The sequence below is a fragment of the Canis lupus genome, chromosome 11, assembly GCF_048164855.1.
Source record: "Canis lupus baileyi chromosome 11, mCanLup2.hap1, whole genome shotgun sequence".
Taxonomy (NCBI): domain Eukaryota; kingdom Metazoa; phylum Chordata; class Mammalia; order Carnivora; family Canidae; genus Canis; species Canis lupus.
The window spans coordinates 13,659,180-13,687,120 of NC_132848.1; the positions used below are offsets into that span (position 1 = coordinate 13,659,180).

Below are 27,941 nucleotides of genomic sequence, written 5' to 3' on the forward strand. Positions count from 1 at the left end.
GTGGGGAGAGTAGGTGCCCTAAGAAGGTCCTCTAACTTCAACCCAGGGGTGCTAAATCCTCTGAGATTACAGTGGGAAGGACAGGGGCAGTTAATTGTTTGCAAGTTCCCCACTGTGATGCGGGGATGGGTGCGTCTACTGGGCCGGGGAGGCACTGTCGCCATGGGGGTGAGGTCCGGGCTTTGTAGGGTGAGAAGTGAAGGAAACATAGAAAACGCCTGAGACAGGAAGATGGGAGAGACCCAGGGAAGCGTATGAAAGGAAAAAAAATAGGGACGCCTGGGGGGCTCAGCGATTGAACATCTGCCTTCGGCTCAGGTCTTGATCCCCGGAGTTCTGGGATCGAGTCCCGCATCATGCTCACCGCAAGGAGCCCGCTTCTCCCTCTGCCTCTCTCTGTGTCTCTCATGAATAAATGAATAAAATCTTGAAAAGCAAAGAGGAGAAATACACACACTTCTCTAAGAGTTCCTTCTCGTGAGGAGCTGAGGGCTTTATTTAGGATTTAGTTGGTACGTAAAACTGCAACCACCTCCCCGGCAGTAACGACTTTTACTTCTCTTTGTTCCCAAGGTTCTAAGACTGTACAGATCCCACAATTTCTCCCTTGCCAGCACGCGGACGTTCCAGGGTCCTGGGTCCCCAGGCCCCGCCTGCCCCCTCCGCTGCTCACAGGGGCCCAGGTGCGGGAAGGGCCCGCTCCCCAGGGGAGGTGGAGTCAGAGGACGAGCCTCCGGGCCCGCTCGGTGAGGCTGCCCGAGCTCAGGGCTCGGGGCTCGGGGGTACCTGGAGGCAAGAGGAGAATGCGGCTGGAGGGGGAGACACTGAAAGACAGGATGTGGGAGTCTTTAAATACCAGGTAAATTTTACCTTTCTCCATTTAAAATATGTTTCCGGGGCAGCCCGGGTGGCTCAGCGGTTTAGCGCCGCCTTCAGCCCAGAGTGTGACCCGGAATCCCGGGATCGAGTCCCATTCGGGCTCCCTGCGTGGAGCCTGCTTCTCCCTCTGCCTGGGTCTCTGCCTCTCTCTCTCTCTGTGTCTTTTATGAATAAGTAAATAAAATCTTTAATAGAATAAAAAAAATGTGCTTTCGGTGGCGGTGGGCCCCGAAGTACAGGGTCAGTGGGAGAGCAGAGAGCGGCCTTCTTTGGTGTGGTGTGTGAGCGGGCTGGTCACCCCCAAATCCTTGGACGACGGAGCCGTTCACGGGCCCTCCGCTTGGCTGAGCTGCGGGCGGGCATCAGGCACAGCCAGCTCCAGGGGCAGGGAGAGGGCAGCCGGGGCCTGGGCCTCATGGCCCTCCTGGGCCGGGGGCTGGGGGCGGGGGTGGCATCTAAGGCGCAGCTGGGGCTGCCGTGGGATGGACCCGGCGGCCAGCTGATCATTCATGTGGGGGCTGGAAGTTTCTGGCGTGGGCAGTGGCTCGCTCGCATTTACGGCTGATCCCAACCGCGTGGGGCCGAGCGAGTCGCTGTTCAGTGTCCCGTGCAAGGAGGGAACGGGAGGCCCCTCAGAGTCTGATGAAACATTGAGGCAACTAAGTAATTCTCTGGACAAAGGAATTACGAACAAAAATTGATTATATTTTGAAAGCAGCTGCGTAGAAACGTATTTGAATTTGAGCGACAGGTAAAGCCAGAGAGAGGAGACTAGAGGGGCTTGAGTGGAGACAGCCACGTACAGGAGCCTCCGGGCGGGGGCCGCGGGGGGGCTGACTCAGCTGTGCGGCATCGGGGCGCGACCACACAGTCTCTACCTCACGCTTTGGGAGCTTCGGTCCCTCCCCAGGTGCTGCCACTCTGGACCCCACAGACAACCATCCGCGTGCAGTATTTCTTCCGGTATCTCCCAGCTACAGTCCCTGTCCCGGCTGCCGCGCAGCGTGCGTGGCCCAGCTGGGCGCCGTGTCTTGTAAAGATGTGCTGATTGTGGCCCTGCGTGCTGGGAGAGGTGGGGGACGAGGAAGCGAGACGGGTCCTGCTGACTTCTCTACCGTCAGGGGAACGAAGGGGACCGCGTGGGCCTCCCGGGTGCACTCAGGGCCCTGCCCTGGGCTCTGTGCTGAGTGCAAGGTCGGCCTGAGAGTCTCTCCCCCTCCCTCTGCCCCTCGCTCCTCTCTCATAAATGAATGAATAAATAAAATCCTTTTTTTTTTCTTTTTTCTTAAGACCAGCAGGGAGGACCCAGAGGGCCTGCCAAGGCTGGAGACGCTCAGGCCTGGCTTCCTTGGGGCGTCCTCCAGTTTGTGGGCACACGGCTGCGGGGTCGGGGCCTTCCCCGTGGCACGACTCGGGGAGGGAGGGAGGGCCCGGGGTAAGAGGGTGGTTCTCGAGGCGGGTGGACCCAGCTCCACCACCTTCTGGCTGTGTGACTGTAAGTCACAGCACCTGGCTTTTCCGAAGGCCCTGTTTTCCTCATCTTGAAAGTGGCGAGAATGGTGCCCTGGCCCTTGGGGTCCTGGGGGGCTTCTCCGTGAACCGTACACGCGCCTGCCTGGGCCCATGAGCACTGGATAAACGGTAGCGATTGGGGTCACTTTATTTAAGTCCCGCGTGGTGATGATAGAGGTGGCGAGAGCCGCCCTCCTGGGACATGGCCTCTGCGCACAAAGTCAGGGCCCTGACCCACCACTGCCCCAACAGCTCCTTGGAGGGAGCTGGTCCCCGTCCTGTCCCCGTCGTGCAGTCCCGGACCCCTTCTTCACCTCCCAGCTCCAATGTCCGACCCCACGCCAACAACCTGGCAGCCGCGGTAACCAGTCCTCGTTGTGACACGACTGGGATTTCTGCTCAGGAGTCCGAGTGAAACACACTCCGGCCTTGTTATTCTTTGGTTCCCTGGCATTCGGTTAGGCAGGTTCCTTGTCCTCTTGGCTTCTGATGTCTCCAGGGTTCGAGACCAGGGGGTGGATGGAGAAAGGATGGCGATGTCTGCCATCAGCACCCCCAGACCCCTTCCCGCGGGAGGCCCGGGGTGTCAGGCTAGACCTGCGGACACCTGCAATTGCCCCGTGGGAGTTTGCAAACTGTGGCGGGAAGTAAGCAGCGGGGAACACGAGTACCACCTGGCAGGTGGAGTCGAAGCAGGAGACCAGGGGGTGAGAGGATAGAAAAAAAACAGAGAAAAAGAAACTGAAGGGAGACGACAGTTGTGACGCTGATGAAGCTTAAGAATCAGGAAGTGGTGATAGTTCTAGAAGGTGCTATTGGTTAGAAAGCCTCAAAGAGTGGCTGTTAGGAAGGGGCAACGCGTCTCCCTCTTTTTATGACTGAAGAGCGGGAGGAAAGAGAAAAAGTGGGGAGGAGAGCGTCCTCTGTCTCCCTCTAGGCCAAACTGGGGGGCCGGGCTGTGGTCTATACGGCCCCTTCCAAATCTACAGCTGTCTGAGCCGCAAGTCACGTGGACACTATTGGGACTCCTTGGTTGAGCCGTGCCTCCGGGGTGAGGGTCACCTTGCAAGGCGCCACGTGCACGTGTTTGGGGTTCCCGGTTCTAGCAGCCCATCCCATGGGTCGGCTCTGTAACGCGCTGACCGGTCCCCGCGTGTCTGTCCTGGAACTGAGGCTGAACTCCAGGGAAGGCGAGAGCCTAGGGCTGGAACCGGGTTCTGGGCCTTTCCGGGAGCCCCTCAGGTGATGCCCCCCCAGCTTGCTCGTTGTCAAAGTCGATGATGTCCGTTTCCTTGGCGTCCAGGCTTTCGATGAAGTGGGGCACGTCGGGGGAGGCGCGGGAGCCCCCCACGGCCTTGACTCCGCAGGTCTCCGATGACGCCTCGGTGGCAAGTGAGAGGACGGGCTCGGAGCTGGGGGGCTTGGGGCGGTGGCCCGCGGGGGCGGCCTGGCTGGACACAGGGAGGCTCCACCTTTTGGGGAACCTGTCATCGCTTGGGTCTTCGCCAGAGGCAGGCGTGAGGATGCTCCTTTGGTCTCTGGCTGGAGTCGCCGGGGGCCCCGGGTCCCCAGGAGGGGGGGTCCCTGTCCCTGCGGGGAATGGATCCCATGCCCCGGGCGCCTGCTGCCGGCCAGTCCCACTCGGCTCGACTCCTGTAAAGTCCGCGCTCTGGAGGGAGGCCGTGGAGCCCGGTGCCTCGGGCCCCGTGACCAGCACCTCGGGGAGCTGCGGCATCTTGCTGGGGGACACCCGCACGCTGGCCTGCGGGCTCAGGCTCTGCGGGGTGCTGGCCTCCCTGATGGTGGACAGCTCCCCCAGGCTGCAGTGCAGCGGGGTGCCCCTCGGGGAGCAGGGCTGCCGGGCGCCCGGGGCGCGGCGCGGGCCCGTCGGGGGCACCTCCAGCAGGTCCCCGGCCGGGCTGGCGTCGCCGCTGGACGTCAAGAACATGGAGCTGTCGCTGGCCTGCCGGCCGTAGCTCCTCCTCCTGGGGCCGGCCGGGTGCTCGTGGGCGCTCAGGAACCTCTTGACCCTCCTGATCACCGAGCGGCGCTGGCCGTGCTTCTCGAAGCTCCAGAGCCACTCGTCGCCGGGGAGCTCGGTCGCCGACAGCCTGAAACACAGACACGGTGCAGCCCCGGCGGTTCCGGAGGCTCGCGTCACAGGGCCGGGAGGGAGGGGATCGAGGGTCCCAGACCCCTGGGGCCCGGGCCCTTTCATAAACTCTTAACGATTATTGGGGACCCCGAAGAGGTTTCTTTCTGTGGGTTATGCCTATTGCTATTTACTGTATTAGAAATAGCGCAGGGATGTTCAACGACAACCACGGCCCGCACATGCAGGATGTGCACGCACACAGCCCGTGGGCTAAGTGATGACCTCTCACGTGGCACGTGACAGGCCCACCGCGTACTCGGAAAGAATGAGGGTGAAAAAGGTAAAAATCCTTTTAGTGTTGTTACAAAGATAGCTTTGATCTGGAGGACTTGGGTCTGGGGGAGTAGGTGGGGGGGGGGTCCTTGGTTTTCAGGGATTTCCAGTGGGTCCGGACCGCACTTTGAGAATCACTCATCTAGAGATGCGGACGTTAAGACAAAAGAAAAGAAAAGAAAACAAACAAAAAGAAAACAAAAGGCACGATGTGTGTTCCTTCTCCCTCATGACCGATGACCCGGAACTCAGGCCCTGAACTGAGGGTCCGTAAAACCCCCCAGAGCAATGGATCGAAGCTGAATTCAAGGTCGTTCGAAGCTGAATTCAAGGTCGTGCAAAAAGCAGCTGCCGTTCACTTAAGTTTACTTAAGTGCCTCCCATGCATCACCTCCCTGAATTATCACATTCATCGGGTGACCGGGTACTATTAGGATTTTCACTTTACAGATGAAGAAACTGAGGCCCAGGGAGATTCCTGAAGGCCGCGGTGTAGCCCGTAGGGCCAGAACTCAGAAATCTGACTCCAAAGCCTTTGTTCTTTTGATTATTATTATTATTGTTGTTTTTTTAAAGCCTTTGCTCTTAATTAATGCCTTTTATACGAAGTCTGCTACCTGGTGTCAGGCGCCAGGTAGAGATTCCTGAGTAGGACAGTCCCTGCCGCTCCCCTGGGGCTAAGGAAGGAGAAGGGTGAACCCTGTGGACAATCCCCTCCATGGACGGGGGCCTGCGGCCTCCAGCGTGGCCGGCTCCCCCTGCTGAAGTGTGCTGGCTTTGGTAATGCTGACCTGTCAACATCTGAGGCTACGACAACCCACCCTGCCCTTTGGACTCTTCTCCTGCAAGGCGGAGATAAATAAAACGGGTGGCGGGTGGCGGGACAGCAGTGAGGCCTGCAGGCCGAGGGCACAGCCGCCACGCAGGTGCCTGCTAGCTCTGGGCCGTTAGGGTCCTACTGAGGTTAGAGAGGAGCCACTTCCTTAAACTTCAAGTGCTCCCAGGGCTCTTGGGAGCCACCGTTGGGGAGGACACCCGTGGGGATGACACACCTGTAGGCCGCCACCGGAGGGGAAGAGGCTGGAACAGAGGGTGCTGGGGTACCCCGAAGGTGCAGAGTGAGCGGCCACGGGAGGGTGGCGGCTTGAGGTGGCCAATGGGCCTCTGACCCCCAACCTGGGGCTGCTAAGCTGAAGCCCCGGCAGGGCCCTCGGCTGCCCCCCTCATCCATCCCCCCCCCTCCCGAGCTGTGACCGTGATACTCTGGCTTGGGCAGCACAGGCCCCAGCCTCAGCACCACCCCCTCCGGACCCCGAGGACTTCGTGGGTCCCGCCTCCAGACACCGGGGCAGCCTCAAGCTCCTCATTCATGGACGTCGCCCCGCTCCGCCGCCCTGGGAATCGGGGTGCACCGGGCAAGCTCGCTGTCTAGGGCAAGCCTCTGGCCTGCATTTGCTGCGATCTTGACTTTTTTTTTGGGATTTGTCTTCCTTGACTCCTTCTAAACCACACACCCATGTTAAGAGTGATACAATCCTCCAGGAAACGTGTTTGTACTATCCTTTGTGGCCCTTTGGGCAGCCCTAAGGGTTAGTAAACCCCAAGGACAAAATGCTCTCCCTGTGCATTGATGTGATGGATACGTAGACCCAATGGAGGTGAGAGGGTTCAGTCCCTGCGCCACAGAGGAGAGAAAACCAGCCCCGTTGCAGAGAGCAAGCTGAAAAAAGGGCAACGCTCTGGCTGATTGATTAGTGATCAATAAGCTTCTGGCTTATTGATTCCCCACTGGACACACGAGGCAGGGCTGCCAATGGGAGCCCACCGCACCTTCCTGCCTCGTGAGCCTGTGCTGCGGACGCGGGAGATTTACCCACTTACCCAGCTAAATCCATTGAGCACCTGCTGTGAATAAATTCGCTGCCTCAGCTCTGCATAGCACAGTGTAAAAGGAGGGAGAAGGCATGTCCCTGAGCAGCTACATTTGGGGCAAAGTAAGTCTTTGGGGCAGCTATGGACTGTCTTTGCGAGTGGAGGGCGGAACTAGACTCGCGCTATTTGGTAGTGTGCAAGGTGGGCAAGCCACAGGTCGGGCAACTTTGAGGACCCCTGTCATCCCCAGGAAGGCTTTGAGGTTAGGAACACGGTGTGGGAACTTCCCATGCCTGTTGGTGAGAAAGACCCATGAGCAGGTCCTTGGGGGAACGCTTGGCGGCCTCGCTCTGGGGGCCCGAGGTGGGGAAGGAAGCCCTCCCTTCGCCTGTTGGTGCCATCAAAGAGCAGTAGCGAGGAACCTGGCGACCTTTCGTCCAAATATTTCCAAGAGGGGACGTTCCACTGCCCGTGCAGGATCCCCAGCTCCTCTCTCCCATAGTCAGGCTTCCCGACGCGACGGCGGAAACCGTGGTCTAAGAACAAAATGGTTTGAAGCTGAGAGTACACGGAAGCCAGCGCTGGTGGCCAAGTTCTCCATCCTCCTGGACGTCAAGCCTTGGGACGATGAGACAGACATGGCCCAGCTGGAGGCCTGCGTGCGCTCCACCCAGTTAGACGGGCTGGCCTGGGGGGCTCCACGCTGGTGCCGGTGGGCTATGGCATCCGCAAGCTGCGGATCCAGTGTGTGGTGGACGACGACAAGGTGGGGACAGACCTGCTGGAGGAGGAGGAGATCACCAGGATTGAGGAGCATGTGCAGAGTGTGGACATGGCTGCTTTCAAGGAGGTCGGAGCCCCAGCCCTGGCCCTGGGTGTGTGAGGCTCCGTAGCCAGTAAAGACAGATTGCAAAAAATAAATAAATAAATAAATAAATAAATAAATAAATAAATAAATAAATAAATCAGAGATTCTTCAGGTCCCAGTGGGGAGGCTTGGATGTACCTTTTAGGTCCTTTTAGACCTTCATCTCCTCTTCATTTGGTTTTTCCAAGTGTATAGGGTCAGGACAGTCCTGAGGCCCCAATACAGCACCTCTTAGAAGGCCTTGAAACAATCACAGCAGAAACATTATACGTTGAGGGTAATCGCACTTGGTATATTGCTGTATGTTAGAGAAGGTCGGATGAGAAAGGGCTGAGGTTCCGGGACTCGCTGGGCAGGTAATCAGAGCCCCGAGGACGCTCGTGGAAAGGGCCATGGAGACATTAGTGTCCAGAAGATGGAATTTGAGAATTGCCTCTGTGGTGAGGAGCATGATTTATTTTGGGAGCTTCGCAGAGCCAGGATTCCTGCTGCCTGGGCTGCCGCGGACCAGCCGGGTGGCCTGGGGGACCCCCTTACCCTCCCTGCGACTCAAGAAGCTATGGCCACGGTGCTCCCTGCACCCGCCCCGCAGGTTCACGAGGAGACCCAGGGCGGACGAGCTTCGAAGGGTGCGCGGTACGGAAAGGACTGTGCACGACTGGCAGGTTCCTGGAGAGGACCTCCGAGGCACTGTGGCCTTGTCGCACCTGCTGGAGGGAACGAGAGTGTCTGCCCAAAGGTCACTCCCTTTTCTCCTCCAAGAGAGGACACCCCAGAGGGGAGGACGCAGCAGTCATTTCCCGGGTAGCTGGGGGCTCGGAGTCCGTGGACAGGAAGCAGGAGGCCGGGAGACACTGGGTCCTCCTGGAGAAGGAGGTGGGACCCCCCGGGGGGTTCCCCTGCCCTTGCAGACTTTGCCAAATCCTGCAGCAGCCCTGAGTGCACAGCTGTAAAGCATCCATACGGAAGCCACGAGGGGAGGGGGGCTTGTCCCAAAGGGGTGGAGGTGGCGGGGCAGGGGGCGGGGGGGACACAAAGAAGAGGTTCCGGGAAGCCCGGCAGGCCGCTGGGTGCAGGCCGAGCCTGGGGGGGGGGTCACCCTGCAGCTGCCAGCCTTGGATGGCACAGCCATGGGATGTGCTCTTGCCTCAATCTCAGCTGTCGAAAAGACCAACAACTCACATTTTCAAAATACCCGTGGAGCACCCGGGACAGGGTCAGCCCCACAGGGCCCCCTGCCAGGGACAGACCTCTGGGGCCACCAGCGGCCGTGGTTCAATTAAGGACTCAAGAAAAACGCTCGGGCTGCTTGTCCCCTCCTGCTGCCGTAGGAGAGGCAGGGGACGGGGCTACTGGAGGCGACAGCGACCCTCGGAAGCCTTGGGCCGAATGACTCAGAAAGACCAAAGCAGCCCTGAGGACTCGGGACGCCTGACGCAGGTTCCGTCGAACAAGTGTGTGTTTGCTTTAACAAACCTCGCGTGCGCGGTCGTGTAAATACGCGCTTCAGAAGACGGAAGGATGAGCGTGGAGGATGCTTGCCTTTCTGTCTCGGGGCCGCTTGTGTGTTTTCTTAGCCCCCAGGTTTACTGACCTCTGAGGGACGTAGAACATTCGGAAGTCAACGGGCTCGGGCTGAAGACCTGATGCACCTGCGCGTCGCGCAGCCTTAGCCAACGTCCTCACCTCGCGCGGTCGTCGTTTTTGTGGCTGTGGCTGCGTCACGTTTAAAGTGGTCATTTGACAACTTGAATTCAACGAATTTTGGGTCATGTCAACAGGATGTCAATGAGGAATTTGGGGACTTGATGTCTGCTATGGTGAGTTCCACTTCTCACGGCGGATTTGTTGTCTCCAAACGGCTGGGGTCCCTCAGAGCCTGGCAGCTGCCTTGGTGGGAGCTAATGATGATTTGCCAGAAAAATCTATCAGAGCCGGAGCAGCACGTGGGGAGGGGCGCGTATTCGTGGCAATGCAAAATGCCCTCTCCCGACCCATGAGAGGCCAGGCCTGGCATTAATGACCTGCGCCGCAGAACCTTGTCGAAGCGGGAGCCCAGGACTTATAAGATGGGAAAGGCCAGTCCCACACTGAGCTGGGAGGTGCGGGCCCACGCGGGGAGGGAAATCGGGTGGACGGAGGGTGTGTCCACCCGGCGCTCCTCCCAACTCCCTTGCTGGGGACGCAGTTTCCAGAGGTGGAGCGTCGTGGGAGGCCTGCAGAGCCTGGAGAGGTGACACGCAGCTGGCCACGCTCTCCTGCTTCTCTGCCGGCTCTGCCCAAGGCTTGCCCACACCAAGGGCAAGGTTGTGGTCCAAAGCGGGGTTTCAAAAAATAGAAAACAACAACAGAAACCAAAGTGGGGTTTCACTTGGTGAGAAGTCCCCACGTTTCCCTACTGCTGTATTCTAGGAGTTTTGCTAGAAAAGGAAAAAGTCCTCTACCCCTCTCACGTCTTTGAGAAGGTGGAAACCGAGTGCCAGTGGTGAACCTATGCCGACACGTCAAAGAATCCTCAGGAAGGTTCTAAAATTACCGACGTGATGCACCTTCCTCTCCTTGGGAGACTCCATCTCTCCTTCCTTTCTGGTGCATTAAGTGAAAATCAATGTTCCCAGAACACATTTTCGTTGAAGTTAGTGATTCAGAAATTGAGGTATTTTTGGTTGTATACAACCAAGCATGCAATAGTGACTGTGTATTTTTTAGTAAAGCTAAAATATTTGAACATAGTCAGCTAAGAAAGGATTACGGACTAAAACATCCACCTAGAAGTGTATTTAACCACAATTTAATAAAGTTTTAGCTTCTTAAATGTATATTTTGGAATATTCAGACCTGTATCACTAACAATACTTTTTTTTTTTTCCACTAAGAATACTCTGTGCTGGATAATCCTAGTGCTTTGCACACTAGGACATACGTACACTTGCAAAAAAATAATTGTGTTATCTCTACACATTCTTAGAACCTTGGGACTAAAGACAGAGAAGTAAAAGTCGTTACTTCTGGGGAGGTGGTTGCAGTTTTACGTACCAACTAAATCCTAAATAAACCTCTCAGCTCCTCACAAGAAGGAACTCTTAGAGAAGTTTGTGTATTTCTCCTCTTTTCTTTTCATGATTTTATTTATTTATCCATGAGGGACACAGAGAGAGGCAGAGACACAGGCAGAGGGAGAAGCGAGCTCCCCACAGGGAACCCCATGTAGGACTCGATCCGGGGACCCCGGGGTCACACCCTGAGCCAAAGGCAGATGCTCAACTGCTGAGCCCCCTGGCGTCCCTATTTCTCCTCTCTTCTAAGTGCATCCTGAGCTGACTTCATAGACCCAGGCCCTAAGGTCACTGTGAACGTGAGGCAGTGGTGACCTGTCTGAATCCTGGCAGAAAGCCCACGGCAGCAGCGTTCTTCATGGGCGCGGCGGCCAGCCCCTCAGGGCTCACAGGCTGAGCGCGAGCACAGACCCATGCTGCACAGTCAAATGATCCATTTCATAAGCAGCTCCAGCCTCTCTCCTCCAGGATTTGGGATCCTCCAGCTGTTATGGATAGGTATCGCATTAGGGTTTTCCCAATGCCTTTAAGGGATTATTGCTTCTTTACTCGTGGTGGTTTTGAGTTTCAAGACAGGATTAAAGGGAGTTATGAGACATCAGGTCTTTAATTTCCATGGGTTCCATTCCGCAGGGACTTATAAATTTGTGCTAATGGATAATTCCAAGTATTCAAAAAAGAATTAGGATTTTGGAGTGACTCATGGTGGTATAATGTGAAAAGCATCGTTCCTCCCACTAGTGGCAGGCTAGGCCTGAATCTTATTTTTCGTGGGTTGTAAAAGGAAATTTATTTTCAGCAACGCTGGCTTGAGTGTAAGCATTCTAGGTTTGTTCTGGTAAAGCTCGGTTTATTGGGCATAAGTGTTTAGTAGTGCCCAGAGAAGACCCATTTGCATTTCAGGGCTTGGGCGTGTTTTCCTTACATGTATCTCGTAGACAACTCTTCCTACGGTCGTTTGAGGGTGTTCTCTTCAATTTGATTAATGGTGTCTCCATGGACAAGATAATGACAAGATGCCTAAATTAAGACAGCAGATCACCGCAATGTGTCCTTTAAATATCTTATAATTTTATATGTCAACTCTACTTCAATAATGCTGAAATTAAAAAAAAAAAAAACCTGGTACTCCAAATACAGTATCATTTCTTGCTGTTTTGGCTCATATTGGCTTGGAATTTACCCTCTGCTGAATCCCCTTATTCCTCTCTGTGTGCTAGCTCCAAATTTATTCTTAAAGACGCACATTAGACTTCTCAGCTCCTAGGCTGGTTGAAGTGTGTCCCTTCATTGTGTTCCCATAAGACCGAGTATTTCTCTATTGCTTAGTTTACCACACCGGATCATAACATTTCTCTTCATTATGTCTGTGAGCTTATGAGATATTTGGTTTTGATTTTGGTTTTTCGTCTCTATGTAGCATTTGGCATAGAACCCACCATATACCAGGCCCTGAAAGCATATTTTGCCTGAATAAATGGATGAGTTCATTCCCTATGTGAAGATACAATGAAAAACATGATATTGGAAATCTGTACTTGAGATTAAAAAAAAATGGGGAAAAGCTTACTTTACTTCGCTAGTGCACAGTTGGTAAATGTGTAGAAAATAGAGCAATATTTTCAACATGTTCTTGAATACGGAGAAGGGAGGAATTGTCTCTAAGGAATTTCCTTTTTTATGTGGAAATGAGCAGTGTGCTGAATGTAAAGGAAACTAGGAGGCAGAGTGATTTCTCAGGTTGCCCTTGGATAGTACTTTTGCTCAGTTATTGAAGGGCATTGCCTTGATTTTTAGAATTTCTGGGCCATGGGAGTTGTGATCATAAGCTTGAAACACTGATCTGAAAAGATAAGGGAAATTTGATTTTGAATTACGTATGCTGGGAACATACATCCTAAATAGAGTAAGAAAATAAAAGACTCATCCAGGAAATGATTTTATGTGCACTTCAAGCAGCCAACACTTGTCTGAAATGTTTGCATCCATACCATTTTGACACCTGGTCTTTATTCACATGCAAAGAGCTCATTGGCTCAGTCATCATCAATAAGATCACCTGTGCTACAATAATCCTTACTTTTCCCTTTCCCTTTCCCTGAGCCTCAGTCAGTTGGCTCTTTGATATTGACCCTGTATTCAGTGAGTGAATAATACAGTGCCTGGGGAATTATCTTTTGTGATTTTAGAGGACATCTACTGCTTTGTCAGCCCAGCGAACCATTCGTCCTTTCCTGGTAATAGCACTCTCATTTTCCTAAGACATCATCTACTCCATATGGTTGGTTGGGGCTGACCACACCGTTGGTCCAAAGATGGACACGTGAACCAGCCTTGGCTCATTAAAACGTCATGTCTCCCTGTTGATAGTGATTGGTTCAAGAATGGGTATGTTAGCCAAGTCTAGCCAATTAATTCATTAGTTTAAAGAGTTGGAAAAGAGATGTACTCTTTCCATAGGATTTGCTGAGAAGATAGGCTGCAGGCCTAAAGCTTCTGGCTGCCGTCTTGCCGTCTTGCCACTGGGAGGGGAGAGCCTGCCTGAAGCCTGAGCCAGTGGAGAGAAAAGCCGAACAGAGACACAGGGCAATAGTGAGTCCCTGGAGACATTCTTTGAACCTCTGGATCCAGCCAGACCCAAATCGAGGCTAGTCTCCAGATGTGACCCAAAAAACCCCTTTTTGCTTACGCTAGCTGGAGTTGGTTTTCATCACAGGCAACCAGAAACAACTTGTCTACTAGCACAGTCCTGGAAAGAATCGACAGTGATGGATCAAAGAGGGCATTTCTGTGAATTCTCCAAAAGCCTGCGTCCCTAGAGCGACGCTTCCTGGGTTGTGAGGCTCCCCTTGAATGGTCCTCACTCATACAGGAAATCAAGATCAAGTGAGCTTTTGCCCAATTGTTTTTCTGATCAGCTGGTTCTAGAGGAGTCCAGTTAATGCGGCTCCGATGGACGCTGGCCTTTGCCTGTACCTGTTCCCATCGTGCCAGCAAATGGGCGGTCTTAATTCGAAGAATTCTGACAACTAAACACTTTGCTGCATTCTTAAAGATCCTATCTCCTAATTTTCTCTCCCGCATTTTATTTTGTGTCCCGGAGTTCCCAGAACTAGCTTAATGCAAAAAATAACTTAGACTTGTTTCATCTTTCCACGTCTTACTCTGACATCCATAAGAGATTTACACAAGCCAACAATGACAATGCTCCATGGTTCCACCTGGAGTGTTTTTTATGTTTACAATCTCTAATCTTCTCGATACTTATCTTGGGGTAGCTCTTTTCTGTGAGGTCTTGTGAATTCCTAATCTGAATTTCTATATTTAGAAATAGGAGAAATACAGATTTTAATACTTCCTAAAGAACCTGGACACACAAGACTGTAAAATTATAACAATTGGGATGAATGTGCAGATCAAGATAAAAATCTTGACCAGAAAAAAAATTTTTTAACCGTTCTGCAAAAACAATTAAATGGACAATAGAAATGGAACCCACAGGCTCTTACAGCCTAAATAGCGTCATCACAATGATTTCCCTGTTGCTACCCAATGTGCTGGTTTCTTTTCTCTTACAAATTAGGTCTTCAAATAATTTGTATTAATCAGTGATGGGAATGGAGTGATCCAAAAAGAAACTCACAGAAGAACATCTGTTAATTTTCAAAATCAAGAAAGTCTTCAAAATCCCTGACAGTGCCCCTGCGGGATGTATTACAAAATGCTGAGAAGTGCAAACGACAGTGAATTGCTATTGATGGAGACTGAGCAACCGGCCGGGGGAGGGATGAGCACCCCGGGCTGGAGGAAGTGCTGGACCGCAGAGTCCAGGCTTAGCAGGCCCTCTCGGAGCAGGCAAGCCTGGCAGGGGGTGGGGGGTGTGGGAGGAGGTGGGGGGGGGAGGTGGGGGTTGGAGGGTAGAGGGGTGGGGAGTGCGACCCCCTCCAGGGTGTGCTTTGAGGGCAACACCACAAATCTCTCGGCTTCTAAATCCTCTCATCATTTGGCACAACACCCGAAATTCTACTTGTCACCTTTCCCTTTGGATCTCGAAAGGCTTTCAGCCTCAGAGGCCTCTTTGGAGGAGAAGTGCCACAAACCATTGTGAGTTAGGATTAAGAGACATTCAGCCAAGGGTAAAGCCTTGTAGGAGCAGCGTTGATGCTCCATGTCCTGATGGTGGGGAGAGGGGAGGGTTGACCGCTGGGGAGGACAGGAAAGGATCCCAGGTGGCACTACAGGAGGGAACCCGCCTCACGAATCTGCTGAGAGCTGGCCTCAAAGACTAGCAAACATAGTTTTGCCAAAAGTCATAAGGAAAATCCTGCAAAAGTGTTTTGTGCCTTTTCTACAATTTTTAGAGGGGTTTCTTCTGATTTTTCTAAATTTGTCCACAGTCGTCTCTTTGAGTTACTTGGAAACTGTGACATCTGCCTTCAGCAAACATACTTAAACTTCCCCCACATTCACACATTTCTCCAAAATCAAATACATTATCAGATTTAATAAAATTATTCCAGAACTGTGCATGATTTCCTTCAGGCCACAGCCCATTTATTTAAAGCTAAGTACACAGGGACAGATTGTTATGGTAAAACTATAGAACAGAGACTGACTTGTCTACCAAACATAGTTGAATTAAATCTTAGAGAAAACTTTTGATAAAACTTATCTCATTCCTTAAGATTTGCTTGCCTCCATGTGGTCTAACCCAGTGCCTGCATGTGCTATATGCTCAATAAATACTTGTTAAAAATATACTTAGTTTTGATAGTCATGATTATATGACTCTATAATCGAATAACTAAACTACTTTTCAAATTGGAAGGAAAAAAGGGGATACTTTCATAATGATTAGGAAAAAAAAAATATTATTTATTTGCAAAATAAAGTGCAAAGTATCCCCAAATACACACACACACACACACACACAAGCACACATGCCACATTTAAACCAGAAACTATAGTCTTTTCACTCTTAAACTTGGGCATATTAATTATATCTGAACATTTGAAAAGGCTAGCCTTCTAAGATATTAATAATTGAGAGTTATCGTGAAAGTAAACTCAAGATTGGGGCATAAAAAGATCAGAACAGAGTCCTACTTATTTTCCAAACATTGATGAGTTTTTAAAAAATGCACTTACCCCATTTCGACCGTTGACCCCAGGAATGAGGGTATGCAGTAGTCAGCAGCTGCCAGGGTATAAGGCGGTCGAGCAGCAGAATCATCCCAGTAAATGTCCTTCTTCATCTTGGGTAAGCTCATGTGCATCTCATCCACAGCCAAAAGAGAGACCTAAAATCATCATTTTACTGTTAGATGAATTTGGATATGAATTGTATAAAGAAAGAGGGGCCCCTTGGGCAGGGGGTGGATGGGATTTGCAGTAGGATAGAACAGTCTGCAAGAGTAAAAATACAAATGTCTATTGTTCATATTTGCTCTAACCAGGGCTGCCACGGAGAGTTGTACATGTTGTGTACTGCACAAGAGCGCTTGGCAATGGAGGTGACAGCACTTGGCTATAAAACTGCCCAGACTTGGTTTAGCAACCACTGGCCCGGAGTGGACCTGGCTACATTTTGCCTAGAGGCAGGAGTGACACCTTCTACTACTTTCTTCAAAGTCCCCGTGTTGTCTAATGTCTGTCCCGACTGCAACCTGATCGTCCCAGATCTTACAGGAGTCAGGGATTCTCAATATCCCATTCCGTTGATTCCATAAACACACTTGATATCATTTCTTTTTTTTATTTTATTTTATTTATTTTATTTTATTTATGATAGTCATACAGAGAGAGAGAGAGAGAGGGGCAGAGACATAGGCAGAGGGAGAAGCAGGCTCCATGCACCAGGAGCCTGACGTGGGATTCGATCCCGGGTCTCCAGGATCCCGCCCTGGGCCAAAGGCAGGCGCCAAACCGCTGCGCCACCCAGGGATCCCTTGATATCATTTCTTACGTGCCCTGACTTTTTGTTTGTTCGGGGGGAAGCACATCGGCAAGTCTCCGCTGCTCGGGCTGTAGAGTGGTCTCCCTTCTTGACCTTGACACGCTGATGCATGAATAAATGATTAATCTTCTGCAAATCCAATTTTTACAAAGAGCGAGCGGCCTAGCCATTATGCTCCCTCCCTGGTAGACTGAGTGTGATCGTTGGGGGAGGTTCGGGGCCACGGCCTCAGGAGCTGTGTGTTGAGACCCTCTGGACTGAGTGTGTGGCCGAACCCGGTATAAACTGGCGATCCTGGTGGCGGGCATGGAGATCCTGGCGGGCGGCTGCCCAAGAAAGGCCTGGGAGTTCCCTTGCCTACCTGACCTGCCACCCACCAGTCTGGGTGCCCTGTCCCTGAGTTCCCTCTCTGCCGGCTCTCCATGTTTGGGGCCAGTTTGTGAACCAACTGGTGAAACGTGTGAGACCGGTTAAGAGCTGGGTAAAACATGAAATTCTTTCCCAGCCTGTGGGGGAAGAGAATGGTCTCAGGAGAGAGTCCTGCCTGAAAGGAAAATTCTCTCATGCTGGTTCCTCATGGAAAACCTCTCTGGGGCAATGCTTTGGGGTCAGGGTCCTGGGGTCTGTTCAGTTCAGTGCAGGGAGATGTGAGATGGGGGCCGGTGTGGCCCATGCTCCCGGTGGCCCGCAGGCCCCTGCAGGACAGGCATCTGGGGACGCCGGCCAGATCACGCCTGGCTGCCCTCCACGCCCCTGCTAGCCTCCCATGGGCGACCACAGAGAACAGATGACAGACTGAGTGCGAATATCGCCCTGCAGTAAGATGGAAGAGGCTGTGTCGAGCTAATAAAGAAACAAAGAATACGGGCTTGAAATTCTCTTTAAAAGGGGCTACATTTCCCTGCAACTGAGACCCAGGACCTGGGAGGTTCCAGAAGGAGGTGAGACAACACGGTGCAAAGCCAAGCCTCTTCCGTTTGCAGCTAAAGCTCTCAGGTGCGTTCGCAGCACAAGCAGTTCATTATTAAATTATTAATGCTTGTACAGGAGAGAGAAGCTGCTCTAACCTGCAGGTTTCTGTCAATGCACCAGTTGGTTTCAAAATCATCATCGTCTTCTCCAAAAGGGTTGATGAGCTGCTCGGCCACCTGTTGTCGAGGACAGAGAATGAGTCGGTTGTGATGCTCGTGAAGACTGAGTGCGGGCCGGAGGGGGCAAAGGTGGTGCCCTTTGCCATGTTCATAATGTGAGCCCAGAGGGGAGTGGGTCACCCCACGGACACGGATGCTTACCTGCAGGCGAGGCCCTAGGCTCAGGCTCCAGTGCGGCACCTGCCGGGGCCTGCTCTCCTGTGGGTCTGGCATACAGACCCCCTCCAGGGGAAGCCCTGTGCCGTTAGAGCCCAGCGAGTGACGTTCAGGTTCAAATCGAACCGGTGCGGGCTAAGGGGCACGACAAGGTGCAAGGTGCTGGGCACGTCCAGGCTTCGGGCCTGCGATCTTCGGGAAACTACAAGCACCCAGGGGATAAGCCGAAATGCGACCATGGGGAACGTATGACAGCGAAGAAAGAGTTAAAGCGCGATTAAAGAAAATAATACAAGGCTTTTCCACAATTCCTGGACGTAACCACGAAGTGCAGGAGTCGGAGAGCCAGAGTCACAAAGCTGGAGTTTGCCTCACTTTGTTCTATGCTAAAGGGTTTGCTATTGTCTGGTGAGTCAGTTTTCCCACTGGGAAAAGCTTAGGTAGCTTCTTTTTTTTTTAATTTAATTTAATTAATTAAATTTTTTTTTAGGTAGCTTCTTAGCACATTTTTTCCACATATTTTCTAATAGTTGATCAACAGGACACGAGCTTACCAAGTTCTGGAATTGGATAGCCTTGTTGAGAGATTTATAAGCCAAATAGGACTCCCCTGTTATTCTCCTTTTGAAATAATCCCTTTGAGGGGCGCCTGGGCTCAGTTGGTTGAGCATCGACTCTTGGTTTCGGCTCAGGTCATGATCTTGGGGTCATGAGATTGGGCCCCACATGGGGCTCTGCGCTCAGCACAGAGTCTGCTTGGGATTCTCTCTCTCCCTCGAAGTCCTTCTGTCCCTCCCCACTGCTCACGGTTTCCCTCCCTCTCTCTCTCAAATAAATAAATATTTAAAAAAGTAAATAATCCCTTTGTTTTTAATTATTTTGTGTGTGTGAGAGAGAGAGAGAGAAAGAGAGCAAGATTTTACATTGGGTCTAGATGGGAAAAACAAGTGTACAAAATAAGGACGCCATCGATTGCTTGAGTTTCTATATTCCCAGGCTTTGTGGTAGAAAGTCTACATATTTAATTTTTAGGATTTAAGTCTAACCACTAACCACTTAGAGCAGTTGCTCTCAACCTTGGATGAAGAACCAAATCACCTGGGGAGCTTTAAAAGTGTGCGGTCCCTCCCTCAGAGATTCTGATTTACTGGGTGAAGCTCCAGGAGGCTTGAGTGAGTGGCTGGAGTTGAGGAGCACCCCCGTGGAGAGGTGCATCTCCCTTAGTCTAAGGGACAAACCTGGGCAGACCCTGAGTCCCGGGCCAGGCAGCCTCACAGCTTGTCCACGTCCAAGCCCTTCACTGTAACGTCCAGGGCCTAGCCACCCTTTCTTGCCTGGGGTTTTTCCTTAAATGGGCCACTGGATAGGCCCTAAAAATATTTTTGTGATATCCAGGATTTCACTTTGATGGGGTCAGTCCTGCATATAGGATTAGAGTCTACACTTACCTCCCCAAGTGATACGTTTCTGGATGGACTCTCTGAAAAAATATCCTTCACTTTCTTGGACGCTCTCATTTCCAGCAAATAACTAATATACTGTTTATAATATTAAGATGGTTCTTTTACACTTTGAAAAAAAATTTGTAAATATTAGAATGGGCAAGATAGAATAGTTGCTTGGAAAGTGAGAGATAATCCGCCGGGTGGGAAAATACTCTTCTTTTAGGGTCGTCTATCTCTTAAAGGAGCTAAGATTGTATTTTCATATTTTGCCTTTCAAAATATTTTATAAAGAAAAACAATGTTAATATTTTAGAGCTCAACTCAGGGGACAAGACCATGAATGACCAGAAATATTGAGCATTTGGCTAGCGTGTGATTTTCTGTTTATAAGTCTAGAGTCTAGTTTTTTTCCTCTAATGGGAGATGAGAGCTATTAGTCTCTCTTGCTATTTCTCTGTCTTAAGTGGGTAAAAATAATCGAGAATCACCGTCACCCAGCTGCCAATGTCTTTGCCATTTATAAAGGACGTCCCTTAAAAGCTTCTTGAAAGACCAACATGTTTACTTTTCTTGGTTAAGAGTCAAACCTATGAAAGTCAAGACAATGGTGGGGAGAATTTTGCCACAGCCTGGAAGGCCGCCTCAGAGCACAGCACCACGTGGCTGGCCGGAAGGTCAAACATTTGAAAATTGGATTTTTTTCAAGTCATCCTCAAACTGTCATTAGATTTCGATTACCTTCATGGAGCCCTTGTCTTGGTGTGTGTGTACTTCTCTTTAGGAAGTTCACAGAAGCGATGGAGGACTCAGGTTTTGGGGCACCCAGGGAGGGGTGGGGGGCACCCGGAGATGCTGGGGACCTGTCCTTCTCTGTGCTCTGACCTGTTTTTCATTTCCCGGCAAACCAAATGTCATCAGAAATCCTGGTGTTTCTGGTTTTGATTCTGATGAATCATCTTCGGAGTCTCAGTTCTGGTTTTGAAAATGGGTTGCATTTAATGTGACACAGCTGGTGGGATTTCGGAGACTCGTAGCTAACTACAGAGTTAAGCAGAACCAAGATAATAATATAATATGGGGCGCCTGGGGCGGGGGGGCTCAGTCAGATGAGCGGCGGCCTTGGGCTCAGGTCAGATGGTCGCCTTGGGCTCAGGTAGAGCCTGATAGAGGTTGCGGACCGGGCCTCGGGCACCAAGACCATGGCCTACCTACCTTGAGCCAGTCAGATGAGCGGCGGCCTTGGGTCAGGATCCCAGGGTCCCAGGGTCGAGCCCCACGTCGGGCTCCCTGCTCAACAGGACGTCTGCCTCGGCCGCCCCCCAGCCCCCCAGCTTGTGATCTCTGTCTCTCTCTCCCTGTCTCTCTCTCAAATAAATAAATAAAATCTTGAAAAAACAATAATACAATACTAATGCTTAAGTCTAATATACAAGGCTTATTTTTTTTTTTAGATTTTATTTATTTGAGAGACAGAGCAGGGACCTGATGCAGGGCTCGATCCCAGGACCCCGGGATCATGACCTGAGCAGAAGGCGGCTGCTTCACCGACTGAGCCTCCTCAGGCGCCCCCCCAAGGCATCTTAGTCTCTCCCTTTTACTCTGCCTCGTTGCCTATTGTGGCATAAAATATCAAGGCAGTTAGTTATTACTTTAATTACATTATTTTAATCCTCACGCAAGCACACAAGGACTTAAAACATCAGTGGCCATAAAAGTGTGTTCTTGCAATCTCTTGGCTTCGTGTGCAACACGGAGCTCACCACGCTCTTGAATCCCTAGTTTAACAGTAATGACCTCCCTGGGTGCTTAACTGTTACCTCTACCTGTGACCAGCTCATGCAGAGTGACTCGGCCAAGGCCCGGTGCCGAGCGTAGAGCCTGATGGAGGTTGCGGACCGGGCCTCGGGCACCAAGACCATGGCCTACCTACCTTGAGCCATCCTGCGTAGAAGAAGAACTGTAGGAGGGTGAAGATTGGAATGTAAAGATCCAAGTCGTGCCCCGCGTAGCCTTTGGTGGGATCCAGAAACTGGCGTCCGATCAAGCAGGCGAAGAAGAACGTGTAGACGGCCAGCGTGACAACCTGCAGTGGAGACAAGCCGGAGTGAGGGCCCGGCACCTGGGCACCCGGGTGCGCAGGTAGCAAGGAGAACCGCGTGCAACGTGTGTGATACCTGGGTGTAAACCAGCGGAATCCCGACCCAGTCGTAGCCAAATAAAAGGCTGCACCAAGAGCGGTATTTGTTCATCTCCTACGCCAGAAACAGATAAAACATGGTTTACTAAAATGATGGGGGTGCCAATGAATTCTTCCTGGGGTTCGTCACTGGGTCTTCTATGAATTTGTCTGTGGAGAGGTGGAGACGGACTCTGGAAGGCTGGTAGTCGGTTCTGAAGGCGAGTACAGGGGCAAAATTCGGAAAATGACAATCAGCATCTTCAGCAACGCAAAAAAGGTTGACGACGGTTGGACATTTTTTAAAATATTAAAGTAAATCTGGACTTTATGGAACTATCCCCTACTCTGCTAAAGCCACAATTTCCAACGTGTATACTGGCCCCAGGTGGTGATGGGAAGGCTCGGGTTAATAGGTTAAATAAGTCATTTCTACCCATTTTGGTACATTTCTGTGGAGAGCCCACTTTGTTTGTTTCTCTACTTCTTTGGAAAACACGCTTGCTATAGATTTTAGATAAAAAAGTTTTACATCCTGCACCCACCCCCCAAAATGAGGACTTACTGTTATTCTTGGGACAACCTTTATATTGATAGGAAATTTCTCTGTTGGGAGCAGAAAGGACTGGAACCCATTGATTCTTCCTTCGTCGCACCTAAGTTACTACGCGAGACTGGGCAAGAGAGTTCACGTTAGATCGGGTGTTGTTTTTCTGTGATTCGCTCCCTTGGCCTAGTTCAGGCAGGAGGTTGTCACGTATCAAACGTTTGAAAATTGGATTTTTTTCAAGTCCTCCTCGATGACTTGAAAGATACGACATATCTTTCCGGCCCTTCCATAAATGTGTTTCTCAGATGAACTCAGGGGTTATTTCGTTTAATGAAAGCATAATCTTGTTTCCTGGCGTACCTGACAAGTTGGCTTAACCTCAGGAAATTCCAGATGGGGAGAGCTGACCGGGTGGGTTTATCTTTACTCCAGATTTTATTCCAGGACCTGAGAGCCAGGGATGGTGACTAGGCCGCGTGGGCACCAGATCGTTCCGAACTCCTGGCAGCTCCTGCTAATCAGTGAAGGGACACTTTCCTACAGAGCCTCGTACGAGGCTGATTCCATTTGGCCAGAGGTCCTACGCAACCACTACTGATCCACCTGACTTCAAACCTGTGCATCATCCCTGTTTCGCACGTTGAGGGTTCTGATACTAGCCCCATCTTCCTGGTTCTAGAAATGGACGAAGCAGACTTGTCCTGTCTGACCTGTGACGTCCAGACCCCTGTCGGCGTCTGACTGGCATCTTATACCGATGGCTTGCGACATACTCACAGTCATCAACGATTGCAGATCAACGCTGTCTCTGATTCTACCCTCCTTCCGGGCTTTAGCTGCAAGATTTCCAAACCAGATGAATGGGACCCAATATTTCAGGTGAGGAGATTTGAGATGGTCAAATAATTTTCTTTCATCAGCTGTCATAAACCCTTGAGCACAAAATAAGAGTAGTGCAATTATGCAGAATGAGTTTAGCACTGATGCCATGTGTATTTTCGGGGTTGCTACATGAGCATACAGTGGGGGTCAATTAAAAAAAAGATAAAATGAAGGTTGTTGCCCTCAAGTAGCTTATACTTGTTTTTTTTTAAATAATAAATTTATTTTTTATTAAGTAGCTTATACTCGTATTAGAGATAAGGAACGTGTGTGGGTGGTGCACACGCAAGTTAGGTAACAATAATACATAAGGCAAGGCCTGTTGGCAATCCCTCATAGGGTGGCCAGGAGGAAGTAAGCTGACATTAAATGGGGACTAGAACATCTGGGGAGGGACACCCAGGGGCCCCAGTGGGTGAGCATCCGCCTTTGGCTCAGATCATGATCCTGGGGTCCCAGGATCGAGTCCCACATCGTGCTCCCTGCATGGAGCCTGCTCCTCCCTCTGCCTGTGTCTCTGCCTCTCTCTCTCTGGGTCTCTCATGAATAAATAAATAAATAATCTTAAAAAAGAAAAAACATCTGGGGAAGGTTTCCTTTTTAGGTTCGGGTTGATTCATCTAAAATTGAGAGAAAGAATACTTAGAAATATTAGGATTCAAAGAATAAAAGGTGTCACCTTTACATTTAGTGCAAACTCTAATAAGTTTGCACTAAATGCAAAGCACTGAGTGTAGCGCGGAAAGCACGGATCACGTACTTCTCCCAACCCTCGCTCCCTTCTGGGTCCTGGCTCGGCGCGTCCCGTGGAGCCTCCCGTATGCTCTCTCCTCCTTTCCTGGGGGTTTCTCCCTTTCAAAGCTCCGCCAACAGGGCCTTTTGTCACCTCATGTCATAGCGATGTCCTACATAAAGTTTTCTCCTGCCAAGAGCATCTGGAAGGGCGAAGCGCATGCAAAGTGCACGGTGCCCGCAGCAAGTCGTGGCAGGATGAGCGTTACAATCCGTGTGTGTGTGTGTGTCTGTGTGTGTGGGGTGCATATGACCTGGCTTGTCTGAGCCTGGGGTGACCTCCGTGGTCGCGGGTGGCCCAGGTGGGAAAGAGAGATGATGACCTCTGCCTCCCCGGGATGCCGCGGACCAGGCCCAGCGAGGACCCTCGCTCAGTACATACTCAGCCCTTGGTGGGCCCCCCGCTACCACGTTAACTGCTCACCCCACCTCCCAAGCTGCACTGCACGCCACGGCAGAGAAGAGATGGGAACCGGGGGCAGGAGAAAGAGGGCAGCAGGTTCATTTAATTGACATTTACTGAGCATCTACTATGTGCCAGGGCTTGTTCACACAAATACGTACTTTTAGAAAATTAAGTTTTTTGGGGGGAAAGGAGCAGAGGGACAGAGAGAGGGTCTCAAGCAGACTCCCCAGGTGGGGTTCCCCTACCCTGAGGTCACAACCTGAGCCAAGATCAGGGGCTGATACTTAACTCATTGAGCCCCTCAGGAGCCCCTCGAGTATATACTTTAAACCTTTGCGGTTTACACTGGACTTTTTATTTATTTATTTATTTATTTATTTATTTATTTATTTATTTTTTAAAGATTTTTTTTTTTTATTCGTGAGAGACACGCAGAGAGAGAGAGAGAAGCAGGCTCCATGCAGGAAGCCCGATGCGGGATTCGATCCCAGGTCTCCAAGATCACGCCCCAGGCTGAAGGCGGCGCCAAACCGCTGAGCCACCCGGGCTGCCCCTGTTTTATTTTTTTTAAAGTTTGATCAAATCATTCAAATGGTATAGAAATCCAAAAGAATATTAATAAGAAAAGTCAGTCTCATTTCCCCAGCCACACGTTTTCCTCCCTGAAGGAATCACTGAGACCAGTTTCCTGCATATCTTTCGGGGGAAACGTCACACGGGCTTAAGTTTTAGGAGCACAAGTGACTTTATACCACATACGGATCTGACCTTGTTCCTATTTTCTGGTTGTATCTTGGAGATCCTTTTTTTGTTAATACACACAGAGCAGCACCATTGTTCCCAATGCCTGCCTCTTAGTTAATCATGTACAAATTTTTATGTACATAGTCCTCTTTTGAATAGACATTTGTTTTTAATTTTTTTGCTGTTAAGAATAACGATGCCATGATGACCCTTGTACCTATTCCCTTGACCGTTTCGGTGGACTTTGCAATATTAATTATGATTTAATACCTGTAATTTAATACATGTTTTCTGAACTAAAGCGTTTTTTTTTTTTTTTTTCAAAAACTGAGGTTAGACGTTAATTTTGAGTTAACTTTTGAGTATTGGGAATTTGATTATTATGATGTTCTAACACATTCATTTTTATTTGTTTTTTTAAAGATTTTGTTGGTTTGAGAGAGACAGAGATTGTGAGAGAAAGAGAGAGAGAGAGAGAGAGCATCAGAAGAGGGAAGGAGGAGGGTCAGAGGTGGAGAAACAGACTCCCCGCTGAGTGGGGAGCCGGGCTGGGGGCTGGATCCTGCGACCCTGGGATCATGGCCTGAGCCAAAGGCAAACGCTTAACCGACTGAGCCACCCAGGGACCCCAATTCTAACACGACCCGAAGTCACACAGTTTATATCCTTAACCACCTGCCATCAGTTTCCGGATCTAATTATTCTGCTTTAAGTATCCTCCCTTCGCGCCACGTAGACTGAGCTTAATTTCACAGGCGCTACCATAACTGAAACGGAGTCACAGGAGGAGTGAGACGAGCTCATTTTGAGAGTCACCGATTCGTGGAGCTTTGGGGATCCTAGATCTAGGCCAGTGTTTTTGAGAACAAGGTCCCCCGTATGGGTCCCTGAGTCTCGTGTGACCCCCATGACACGGGGAGAGGGCTAGGCGCCACCCTCACCTACTGAACCAGTCCCAGTGGGGCTGGGGTTCTCTGCCGAGGCCTGCACCTCAGTGTGTCCTGTGGGTGCTTTTCAAAAATACCTTGGCCTCTTCCCCAGAGATTCTGATTCAGTGGGTCTGGAGTGAGTCCGGGGGTCAGCAGTCGTTGGACTCGTCCTGAGTGATCCAGTGGAGTTGGGCCAGGCAGTGACACGTGTGCCACGCTCTGCGGGCAATTCGGACACACGGCAAGGTTTGAGAATCACTGCCCGCCCCAGGAAGGCTCTCTTTATTCAGTATGTGAAGCACACAGAGTATCAGCTGCAAAACCACTATTTACCATTTTAGATAATGCTCAGGTTATTTATATCAGCCTCGAAGGGTCCTGCACACGGCCGGGGAGTTGGGCTTCTCTGGTTGGCAAGAACAACAACGAACCCCGATCCTCTCTTCTCGTTTCTCCGTGCATCTCAAAGTGGTTGCATGAGCCAGATTATCTGCTTTATTTCTTTTTCTCTCTTTCTTTTTCAAGACTTACAGGGATCCCTGGGTGGCGCAGCGGTTTAGCGCCTGCCTTTGGCCCAGGGCGCGATCCTGGAGACCCGGGATCGAATCCCACGTCGGGCTCCCGGTGCATGGAGCCTGCTTCTCCCTCTGCCTATGTCTCTGCCTCTCTCTCTCTCTCTCTCTCTGTGACTATCATAAGTAAATAAAACAAAAAAAAAACAAAAACAAAACAAAAAAAGACTTACAGAGCACAATGAGGCCTCTTACAAGAAGTTAACAGACCTGACCTGGGACACCTGGGTGGCTCCGTGGTTAAGCACCTGCCTTTGGCTCCAGGCGTGATCCTGGAGTCCAAGGATCGAGTCCCACATCGGGCTCCCTGCGTGGAGCCTGCTTCTCCCTCTGCCTGTGTCTCTGCCTCTCTCTGTGTCTCTCATGAATAAATAAATAAGATTAAAAAAATTAAAAAAAAAAACAAACCCTCTCGTTTAAAAAAAAAAAAAAAAAGACCTGACCTGTCTTGGTTCTGTATTAAAGATTCATGGCAGTGGTTCAACCTTTACCTGGAGGCCTATTTTCAGACATTTCATATCAATTGGCTGGCGGTTATATTTTTGGGATTTATACCACAGTTTCCAAAAATTACCCCATTTCTATACTGGCTGCAATCTCTGTCCTTTAACCAAAGAATAACTTTACCTCTGGTTATTTTTTATTCAGGTGGAGGGATCATATTGTGCTGGCAAGCTCTTTCTTGGCTTCTTAGTAGAACACAAATATGCAGACTGAGGGGTTACCCAGGGCGTGCACTAAAGCCAGGGTCAGCGCTTTCCCAGGTAGCACACCCACCACTTGGAAGGGGACGTGTGGAGCAAGGAAAGCTGGTGATTTTTAGCCTGGAGGTGTGAGTACTTTGCTAGGCTCTGCAAAGGACGCGTGACAAACCGGACTTTGATGTGTCCTCCAAGAGTGCACGGACATGGTGATTTTTGCTGTGACCCCCCGCCCCAATGTGTGTGTGTGGGTCACACACATTATCTGAACTAACCCTGTCTTTGGAGATCAAGTCATTGGTCAACTACAAGGAAACCTATAGATGGTTGGTTAAATCAGTTGCCATGGAACGCCGTGCTTGTTTGGTATGGAATGGAATGGAATGGAATGGAATGGAATGGAATGGAATGGAATGGAATGCTCTCCTTATCAGTACTTGAGGCCACTGTAACCAGAGGGATGATCTTCAGAACAGGGTCGTTATCCTCATCTCTAGGACTAGGTGAGCCCCCGGCACGGATTCGCCACAGTTTGGTGGCACTGTCAGGTGGCGGGTCCTCACACAACCCTGGGACCTTGACACGACGGCCTTGAAGCCATGCTCCCTTGGGCCCTACCCACACCCCAGACCTTGCTATTTGAGCCTGCTGTTACATCTGCCCAAAGCTTCCCTTGCTCTCCGAGTTTGGCCCCGCTCAGCAATTTTCATCCTGCTTATCCCAAGAAACCCCTTAATATTTCAAATCAGAGTAAAACATGCACACGCGCACACACACACACACACGCACACACACACATTTTTACTTGCAACTTGCATTGTGATTGGATGGAGCAGGTCCTGCTGCGTTAAGGCAAAATGTTATTG

The 27,941-nt window shown here is 50.7% G+C and overlaps 1 protein-coding gene across 2 annotated transcripts; it reads right to left on the reverse strand.

Annotated features, from left to right (window-relative positions):
- Positions 1 to 1,359: 1,359 nt before the first annotated feature.
- Positions 1,360 to 27,437, reverse strand: LOC140642530 (bestrophin-3-like). Of its 2 annotated transcripts, none has more exons than XM_072843244.1 (7): positions 27,351 to 27,437; positions 22,827 to 22,981; positions 21,498 to 21,575; positions 21,254 to 21,406; positions 17,639 to 17,719; positions 15,764 to 15,915; positions 1,360 to 4,502 (listed from the first exon to the last, which is right to left on the reverse strand). In XM_072843244.1, exons 2-7 carry the CDS (start codon positions 22,974 to 22,976, stop codon positions 3,590 to 3,592), a joined length of 1,527 nt encoding a protein of 508 aa, XP_072699345.1. In that variant the 5' UTR covers positions 22,977 to 22,981; positions 27,351 to 27,437; the 3' UTR covers positions 1,360 to 3,589. The 2 variants fall into 2 exon arrangements, with proteins under 2 accessions (XP_072699345.1, XP_072699344.1); XM_072843243.1 differs by having other exon boundaries at positions 27,002 to 27,425.
- Between the last annotated feature and the right edge of the window lie 504 nt (positions 27,438 to 27,941).

Excerpts from the sequence above, each read along its gene's own strand:
- LOC140642530 (XM_072843244.1), bottom strand. The coding sequence starts at position 22,976 with ATGACAGCTGATGAAAGAAAATTATTTGACCATCTCAAATCTCCTCAC. Across the intron at positions 21,407-21,497 it reads TTCCGCTGGTTTACACCCAG|GTTGTCACGCTGGCCGTCTA; the intron begins GTATCACACACG and ends TCTCCACTGCAG. Across the intron at positions 4,503-15,763 it reads GGGTCAACGGTCGAAATGGG|GCTGTCGGCGACCGAGCTCC; the intron begins GTAAGTGCATTT and ends TCTGTGTTTCAG.